Here is a 10,193-nt window from a genome sequence, read left to right on the forward strand (position 1 = left end):
TTTTTTTTAATCAGAAAAAGTCATAGGGAAAGCAGTTAAACAAGAAAAACTTTTCTAAATCATTTATTTTATCGTTAGGTATTATTATAATAATAGACAGATGTCATCGTCTCTCGAAATACAATACCTTCCTTACTTCGCTGTTGATAGCCCCACACGTTCTCTGCAGCCATCTTGTATTTTCTCGCGCGCGTGGGATTGTGGGATCTCTCTTATGACTGGATCTAGTTTCGAGAACTCTTTCGAGTCGATCGCGATTGAACCTCGTTTCAGTCGAGATTGAAACGGTCGATGGAGGTTGCACTAGGCAAACAGGGTATAAGGCTCTAGTTTAGTAGTGTTACAGAGTATAATACGTATATTTTAATATATTTTTTAGAAGAAACAAAATCACTGAGAAATGTTACGTGTGTTTAACAACGGGTTCGGAAAACTTTGAAAATGTTATCAACGGGTTCGGCCGAACCCGTGCGAACCCGCTGAATATCACCACTGTATACATGCAAAAATAATCGTGCAGATTATTTTTGTCTGAAACCACACACACAAAAACAACTTTGTGAAGTATTTAATCTTTCACTCATTGAAGTTTTTACCATTAACAATTCCTTATAATTTATCAACTTTATCAATAATATTTAAGAATGGTTTTAATAGTTCTCGCCATTTTTATTTTTCTTAAATATTAATTCATGAAATTTTCTGGAAAACATGAGATTAATGAAATGAGGCAAACACGATACGCGGCTGATATTCAGGAAGGGATGTTTTCCAATCTGTAATACTTTAAACTGGCTTTAGTTTTGATGTTAGGCCGAAACTTTACTAGCGTAAAAACGAATGTAAAAATCCAGACCGTAATTATTTTTAGTTATGTGAAGTATTTGCTTTTTCTTTCGGATTGCGGTGGCGGTCCTGCGCCACTGGTAAAGTCTTTACGGCGACGGTACAGATCCATGTGACGAAAGTAAACAATTTTTCGCGCGAAATCAATGGAAACGAAGAATAGTCACTTGCAGTGCCGTAACTAGCCATTCCTGTGCCCTGTGCAAGAATTTGCATTTAGGCCCTTTAATTAAAAAAGAGGAGTTTTAAAATCAGTAAAATACGAGAAATTCCTTTACAACGTCGATTATGTCTATTGTCACAATATAAATTTTACAAAAGATTCATTCAAAATTTACAGCTTCTAAAGGAGATATTTTTCGAGTTAAATGGTATTGCATTCAAATTTAGGATATTTGAAGAAAGAGAATTGGGCTGGAAGGGAGTTGGTTTCTCTACGATTATTTAGCTTAGAGATGTGTTACCGCTTAAACTATCTTTCGTTCGTTCTTTACTTCTAGAGGTAATTTAAATATGATCACATTGATTACTTACTGTTCGGACTGTTTCCTCTCTAAATGGGGGTCCATTGCTTGTGCCCAAACCTTGCAATGGCCCCAACTCGTACGTACCAGCCTTGTCGTGGCAGAGGGGCTCAGTACCCAGGGCACATGCTGTAATGGTATGTGTCCTGGGGAAGCCAATGGTGCGGCGGGGGACTCAGGTGTTGGCCTGTAACCAGCGCTACGGTATGGTCTTGGGTCATTGTCTTGGGGAGAGAGGGTCGGAGGCAGTCCCTGAGGGTACAGCATTAAAACCGGGGGTGCACACCTGGGGCGCCCCATAGTTAGGGGCCTGGGGGGACTAGCCGGTCCTTGCTGGCCGCCCTGATCAGGGGGCGAATAATCTTGCCCCCTGTCAGAGTGCAGGGTGGCGCCCTGTTTCAGGACCCTCTGGCAGGGGGTGGGGGCCACTGCCGAGGCCACAGGGCCTGCCTTTGGTCCTCTCAAAGACTCTGGGCATGGCCGGGTCCATGCCGGGGTGGGGGGGATGAGGTCGGCATCTGGGTCTGGGGGGTCATAGGGTAATCTTTATTTAAATATGAGCAGTAAAACTAAAATAAAACGTGTACAAGTGCAGGGGGGAGGGGCCGAGTATCCTGACTCGAGTATAGTGAACAGTAGATTGAGTAGAAGTCTGGATGAAGACAGAGCATGAAGACAGAGCGGTAAGTAGAGTGGAAGAGTATGATGGGAGTTCTAGTTTAAAAGAAGCGGAAAAGCTATTAATTGAGTTTAGAAGATTTGCATTAAATAACGAAAATAGGCTTTCTCGCGCATTATCGGGATCTTTAATAGATATATTTGGTAAAGCAGTGGATTTAGTAAGATCATTAACATTGGAAAATGAAAGGTTATTAGGAAAACTTAGTATGTGTTCTAATGTGGATAGGTTGGAGGTCCTGATTACATCAACACCAGTGCCATATTCGGAAGTTGTAAAATCTAAAGTAGCTAGGTTTGAAAAGAAAGGAGGAGATAATGTGGTTTTAATTAAGGGTTTTCAAAAAGAGGATAGTGATACTATTAAGCAAAAGTTTTTAAGGGGTATTAACCCGATTAACGATAGGATAAGATTTCAAACTATGCGGAAGTTGAGAAATGGTGGTATGGTAGCGGTGCTAGCCACAAAAGAAGATAGAGATAGATTGTTAATGCATGATATAAATAAGAGTGAGGATATAGTAATTTCAATACCGGTTAGACGGAGACCTAGAATATTATTAATGGATGTTCCTCGGGAATTAGAAGTTCAGGATTTAGTGCAATTACTATATAGGCAAAATGGGGATCTAATCTACGGTGATGGAGTGATGAATGAAGATATGTTTGTTAAAGATTTTCAACCATTGTATAAAACTGTGAAAAAGAGAGAGCTTTTCGTAAATTGGGTGGTAGAAGTGGATCCTAAGATGCGTAGAAGAGTATTAGAACTTAATAAGTTATATTTGGAGTATCGTTGCTGTAAGATAAAAGATTATTGGGAGATCACGAAATGTTACCGATGCCAAGTATATGGTCATATTGTTAGGTTTTGCAAAGAAGAACGGGAAATATGTTATAAATGTGGAGAGGAGGGTCATCGTTCAAAAGATTGTAAAATAGAGGAAATTAGGAAGTTATGTATCCCGTGTAAGAAAATGGGCAAAGAGTGTGGTCATTATTCAGGGGACAGATTTTGCTTCGCTTATCAGGTGGCAATAACTAGGTACAAGAATAGCATTGATTATGGATAAGTTGGAAATTAAATTAAAAGTTGCACAGCTAAATGCACAGCGGAATAAGATTGTCCCTGCAGAGTTTGCTTTATATATTGATACATATATTCCAGATATAGTTATTCTTCAGGAGCTGTATGTCGTAAAGGGGAAAGTGTGTGGTTATGGTAACAGTATAAGGGTTGTCCAGAGTTTACAAGAAACCCCTTGGGCAGCCATATTGATTTTAGATAATGGTTGGGCTGTGATGGAACTTTGTACTTTTACCTCTGGTAACTGTGTTGTTGTACAGTTGACTAAAGAGGATTATAGTATATATGTTGTTAGTGCATATTTTCCCCCTAGTGATGATATTAATGTTTTTTTAATTGAATTAGAGTGTATTTTAGTGGCTTTAGAAGGGAAAAAGGTTATTATAGGAATGGACACAAATGCGAAATTCCCTTTATGGGGAAGTAATGTAGGAGATAAGCGTGGTGAGGAATTGATGGCTGTTTTAGGCCGTTGGGGTTATAGCATATTGAATGATCAGAGTGATATTCCTACTTTTAAGTCATCTCGAGGAGAATCGTTTGTAGATGTCGTTGCATATTCTCGGGTTTTAATTAATAGTATTGGGGATTGTATAGTTTCCCATGAGCATACGTCTGCTGATCATGCAGTGATTTCTTATATAATAACATCAGGGGTATTTAGTAAGGATAAAAGCTTTAAAACATTTCTTGGGAAGAGGAATGTCAATTGATTTAAGTATCGGAATATTATCGCTAATTATTTATATAGAAATAAGGTTTGTGATATATGTAATGTTAAAGAATTAGTTCAGTATATAAATATTATTCATTCAGCTATCATGACGGCAGCGTATAAGGTTAGTAAGGGCAACTTAATTCGTAGATATCGAAATAAGTGGTGGTCAAAGAAATTAGATGATATGCGTAAGCAGGTTTTTAGACTTAGGAGAAGGTATGAACAGGAAAAAGATCTTATGGAAAGAGAAATTAAATTAATTGAATATCAGGGTTTGTATTATAAATATAAGAAGGAAATTTTAGCTGCTAAAACAGAAAGTTGGAGGAATTTCGTGGAAGCATCATCTAACAGGGATGTATGGGGTACTCCATATAAAATTGTGCGGGAGAAGATCAATGTTGGCAGTATATTATGCTCGATAAGGGGGTTAAATGATCCTATTGAGTGGCAAGTATCAGTTAAAAATTTATTTAATGTGAGGCGCCAACGCCTACAGTCGCCACCAGAGGGCCTCGTGTGGATGACGTCAGCGTTTCGTCAGATCACCGCGCTTTTTTGACTTGCCACGAGGCAGTTCAGGTGTGTTCGACAAGAGCTCCGCTACTTCCGACTAGACAAAAGATTGTAGTGCTAATCGACCATCGCCTACAAATGTATTATTCCCCGATGATAATGTAGATGAAGATAGTGAGAATCAAAAAAGAGTGAGGTTAGATAATCAATTATATTTTAGTAGTAAACAGTCTACGTCATTTAGCATGAGGGAGTTACAATTGGTTGTAATTAAAATGAAAGGGCGTAAAGCCCCTGGGTATGACGGTATCACTTATAATATGATTAAGCAGGCTTTTCCTGTGATAGGTAATTATATGTTGAGGGCTTTTAATATGAGTTTATATATGGGTATTTTTCCGGATCGCTGGAAACTAGGGAAAGCTATAATTTTATTAAAAGGGAAAGATAGAGATCGCGCTAATGCTAAATCTTATAGGCCTATATGCTTGTTGTCTACTATGGGAAAAATTTATGAGCGCCTATTAAAGTTACGGTTGCAAGATTTATTTAAGAATTATTTAGATGAATTTCAATATGGGTTTCGTAGGGAGCGTTGTACGACTGATGCTATATGTTGCTTAAGAAGGTGGACTGAGGAATCTAGTAAAAAATATGTAATGGGTCTTTTTTTAGACATTGCCGGAGCGTTTGATAATATCTGTTGGCCTGCCGTGCTTCAGACTGTTCGCTTACATGGATGTCCTATGGATTTGTACAAAGTGTTAGTGGATTATTTTCGGAAACGTATTGTACGTTATTCTCGTGGTACGGATTTTATATTCAAGGAGGTTAGTAAGGGGTGTCCACAGGGGTCGGTTTTGGGCCCCGAGATGTGGAATTTAGTTTTTAATATTGTGCTGATCGGCCTTCGGGATCTGGGATATCGGTATGTAGCATATGCAGATGACCTCGTGATTTTAATAGAGGGTGATAGTAGAGCGAGGATCGAGAGTTTGGCCAGTGAGGCTCTTCAATACCTGGATGGGAAATTGTTAGCACTGAAGTTACAGCTAGCACCACTAAAGACAGTGGCTATGCTGTTGAAGGGGGTTCTCAGTCCGGATCGCCCCCCAGTGTGCGGATGGGCGCAGTTTCCATACGGACCGTTGAGTCTGTGCGGGACTTAGGGATTATCCTTAGTGCACGTTTTGGTATTACCAATCATATAAAAGATATTACACAAAGAGCTGTGACCCAATTTTGTCGACTTCAGGGGCTGATGGGATCAGGGTGGGGGTTGCGGCTTCCCGCCCTGAGAACATTATACAGACTCCTGTTTGTCCCGATTATCAGCTATGCCGCTGGTGTGTGGGGCGACGCACTGGGTCCCTCGCAGAGGAAATCTCTTTTAAGTGCCCAGCGCATTGTGCTTCTTATTTGTACCCGGGCTTATAGAACAGCCTCTACGATGGCACTTCAAGTGTTGTTGAATGAGCTCCCTTTGGATCTAGAAGTAGCATTGGCATGCTATAAGTATAAAATGAGGATTGGGGAATCTTTTATTATTGGGTCTTTTATATATCCGAGGGACTGTATTGGTATGACCGAGGGTCAGAAAAGAAGGTCGATTAGGGCTGTGCTAGTTAATAGTTGGAATGAGCGTTGGGTTAGTTCTGAGAAGGGTAGGGTTACCGCTATGTACTTTCCTACGGTTAAGGCAAGTGCAAGTGGGAGCACCTTGGGTTAGACCAGATTATTTTATTAGCCAACTTTTGACTGGGCATGGCGATTTTCGGGAGAAACTTTTTGGTTTTAAATTAGTGGATTCTCCGTATTGTGAGTGTGGGTCTCCTGACACTTTGTGTCATTTTATTTTTAAGTGTCCTTTCTTAGCATCATTACATTCGAATAGTGTCTATTTGTTAGGTGATGATATTAATTTTACTGATCTACGACGTTTTGTCTTATCAAAGGATATATATTTACATGTTTTTAACGTTTTAAAGGATATGTTAATAGTAAGGGCAGATTTGCGTTTAAATAGGTGATTTTATCTTAACATTTTATATCCTGTATTTTATTTATATTTTTATGGGTTGGTTATGGTTTTCTTTTGGGTATGTTATCTACTTATTTTAATTAGGTTTTATCAGCCGAGATGTTTTATCAGGTGCGGCAGTATGTTCGTGAGATTCCTGGGACACTTGTCCCTATCTACTCCACCCCAAAGGGTGGGGTCTCATCCCCCACAAGTCGAATGCACTTGCCTAGTCGTGGCGGGGTTGCTGAGTAGCCCAGGACGTCCCTGGGCGAAACCAAACAGTGCAGCGGCGGCTTCGGGTTCCTGACGTCAATGGACCCGCTACGGACGTCGCTCTGGAAGGGACAAGCTGGGTCGAAGGTTCTTCCCTAGAGGGTACAGCTTAAAAACTGGGTTGGCACTCCCAGGCCGCCCAATAGTACAGGGGCCCGGTCCCTTCTAGCCAAATGGGGCTGGCTGCCCTATCCGTGGGTGCATAATCTCGCCGCATGTCGTAGTGCCAGCTGGCGACTGGAGAGGGCCCTGCGGCATGTGGCGGGGGGCTCTGTCGAGGCCACTAGGGGTTGGACTGGAGACCGCAGCAGCTTCGAACGGAAAAGTGGCGAAAGGGCAGTGAAATTGTCTGAAGTGGCTCGGAGTTTATCTCCTCTATAAACTATGAAAATGTCCATTAAAGATTATACAGATTTAAAAGTGTTGAGAGTAGAGTGTGAACCCCTCGCATCAGATGTCGATGAGGATCCTGACATGGAGACTTAAGAGACAGGAAGTCGTAAAAGAGCTAGCAGTGGAGATGGCCAACCAAGCTCTCCACCTGCACGTAAACGCCGGTCAAAAGGAGCAGGCACGGCAAAAGTAAGGGATCATGTAATGTCATCATTAAGGGGGATAATCTCAGAACTTCAGGCCACTTGTCTTGATAGGGACAATAAGATCACAAAATGGGCCGCAGAAAATGTCCTTGATCACGTTGGTGCCCTTCAGGATTTGGTGATAGAGCTTCTTACAGAGCATGAAAAGCTCCAGGGAAAGCTCGAAAAACAGTCAGAGCTGTTAAAACAACAGCAACCTACACACACAGCTCAGAGCTATGCAGAAGTAGTAAAGAAGACATCACCAGGAACCAAAAGTTATGTGGCCATGCCCAATAAAACGCCACCAAAAGTACTCTTCGTAAGGCCTGAGAATCCAAACGAAACTAAGGATAGTGAGGAAGTTAAGGCCAAGTTTATGAGCATCATTAACCCAAGAACAGATGGAATAAGATTCAGACAAATTAGAAAACTACGAACTAAGGGACTAATGTTAGAAGTGGAGAGAGAGGATGACATTCAAAGACTAACTCAGAATACCAAACTTAAAGATAACGGACTCAAAACACAGCAAATCACTAAACGCAATCCAAGAGTAATAGTGTATGATGTCCCAAGAAGCATAGATGAAAGGGAATTGCCAGAGGTGATGCAGGCAATGAATCCAGAGGTGTTTGCAGATGCAGACATCCGAAACGACATAAGACCCCTATTCAAAACGGGGAAAAGACGAGCAGATCAAGTGAATTGGGTGATGGAAACATCGCCAAAACTCAGAGAAAAATTTATAATGTATCAACGGCTGTTTATTGATTACTTCAGCTGCAAGGTCAGAGATTACATGGCGGTTAGCCGCTGTTTTAAGTGCCAAGGTTATGGACACACAGCCAAATATTGTAGGGACACGACAGACACGTGTTCCCATTGTACAGAAGTCGGTCACAAACATACGGAATGTACTAAGAAAAAAAGAGGGAGCAAAGTGTGCGGCTTGTAAAAGGTTAGGAAAGCCATGCAACCATGGCAGAAACAGCAAGCAATGCACGGCATATAAATTGGCAGTAGAGAGATATTTAAACACAGTCATATTTGAATAATGGCCAGTAAAGCTATCAAAATAGCACAGATTAATGGAGGAAGAGGCCAAGTTGTTCCCTCAGAACTAAGACAAGCAACAGAGAATAGTGAGACAGACATTATTGCACTGCAAGAGCCTTATGCAATAGCAGGAAGAATTGCAGGATACAGTCTAAAAACAAGAATAGTGCAAGGAAATCAAATACCCAATAACCCCTTGGCTGGCATAGTAATTTTGAACTCAAGACTCACAGTGCTAGAACTATCGCAATTCAATAACTCACACTGTGTCAGCGTACAAATAAACCAAGGACAATTCAATTTCTACCTGATCAGCACGTACTTCCAATTTGGTGCTCCTATTGAAGAAGGGCTTGTCATGCTAGACAAAGTCCTAAGGCATCTCCCAATGAAACGAACTGTCGTTTGCGTGGATGGCAACGCAAAGTCCCCAACCTGGGGAAGCGATCGCACGGACGATAATGGCGAGAAGTTGCTTGCCTTGTTTGCAGCCCATAATATGACAATTGTTAACACTCCAGGTCAGGCATGCACATTCTCTTCGAGTCGAGGAGAATCAAACATCGATGTAATGGCAGCAAGCGCAGAGCTGCTTCCCTACGTCAGAAACTGGGCCGTACATACGGATTGGGTTTCTAGCGATCACAATGTTATTACTTTTGAAGTTGCCACAACAAAGCAACAAACAGACGGAATCGAACTAGGGAAGTTTAACACGGGAAAGGCCAATTGGACACTGTTCAGGAAGATACTTGCGTCCGAACTTCAGAAACGACAAGTAGTCAATATTAAGAACGGGAGAGAGGCAGTATTACAGTGTTATGCTGTCCAAAAGGCCATCATTAAGGCCGCTGAAATCTCTATAACGAGATACAAACAAAGAACTCAAAGTCAAAAATGGTGGAACAATGAGTTGGAATCACTAAAAACGAAAACTTACAAAGCCCGCAGAACTTATCAAAGAGAAAGAAGTATAGAAAGGCAGGACAGTCTTAAACAAGTTTACTATCGCTTCAAAAAGGAATTTCAAAGGGCAGTTAAAGCTGCAAAAGAAAGAAGTTGGCATCAATACGTCACAGACTCAGGACAAAAGGATCCCTGGGGGCTGGCCTACAAAATACAGACCGGAAAGATTAAAAGGATTCAAACGTTGGGACCAATAAAACGTGGTACGACAGAAGTCATAGACTGGTCAATGGCAACCTCCAATTTACTAGACACATTATTTGAGCCTGACGATATACATGATGACACGCCCGAACAACAAGCAACTAGAAGGCGGGTTGATACCTACAGAGGTGCGAAAATAAGTGCTCCCTTTAGAGAAACGGAGCTTCAGTGCGTGATTAAAAAGATGAAGAGGGGCAAAGCCCCAGGTCGAGATGGAATCACGAAAGTTATCCTAGAAAGAGCCTATGATATAATAGAGTCAGACCTCCTTAAAGGTTATAACGCTTGTTTACAATTCGGAATATTCCCGAGAGAGTGGAAAGTGGGAAAGTTGATTACGATCTTGAAGCCAGGAGAGAGAGATAGGAGTGATCCAAAATCTTGCCGGCCTATTTGCCTGCTCCCGCTTCTGGGAAAGACTTTAGAAGGATTGATACGGCTAAGAATGAAAACAGACATGGCAGATAATACGGCAGACTGCCAATATGGATTCAGGCCGAGACGCTCAACCACAGATGCGATTATCCAACTCAGGGAAATAGTTGAACAAGCAACAGAGAAGTATGTATTAGGAATATTTTACGATATAGTGGGCGTTTTCGATCATCTCTGGTGGCCCAGCGTACTGGATGAGCTGGCCAGAAGAGAGTGCCCCAGAAATTTATATTGGCTGATCAGAGATTACTTAAAAGACAGAAGAGTCACAATCATAGATAATGAA

The 10,193-nt window shown here is 41.4% G+C and overlaps 1 protein-coding gene across 1 annotated transcript; it reads left to right on the forward strand.

The window, feature by feature from the left end:
* Positions 1-2,026: 2,026 nt before the first annotated feature.
* On the forward strand, positions 2,027-3,121 carry LOC111615709. Its single transcript, XM_023357142.1, has one exon. The coding sequence runs from the start codon at positions 2,027-2,029 to the stop codon at positions 3,119-3,121; it is 1,095 nt and encodes a 364-aa protein (XP_023212910.1).
* The last annotated feature ends 7,072 nt before the right edge of the window (positions 3,122-10,193 follow it).

Source organism: Centruroides sculpturatus, unplaced genomic scaffold, assembly GCF_000671375.1.
Source record: "Centruroides sculpturatus isolate CEXI.00-Female unplaced genomic scaffold, Cexi_2.0 scaffold1785, whole genome shotgun sequence".
Classification (NCBI taxonomy): domain Eukaryota; kingdom Metazoa; phylum Arthropoda; class Arachnida; order Scorpiones; family Buthidae; genus Centruroides; species Centruroides sculpturatus.

Bases quoted from the DNA above. Each gene is read 5' to 3' on its own strand.
- LOC111615709 (XM_023357142.1), top strand. From the start codon at position 2,027: ATGAAGACAGAGCATGAAGACAGAGCGGTAAGTAGAGTGGAAGAGTAT.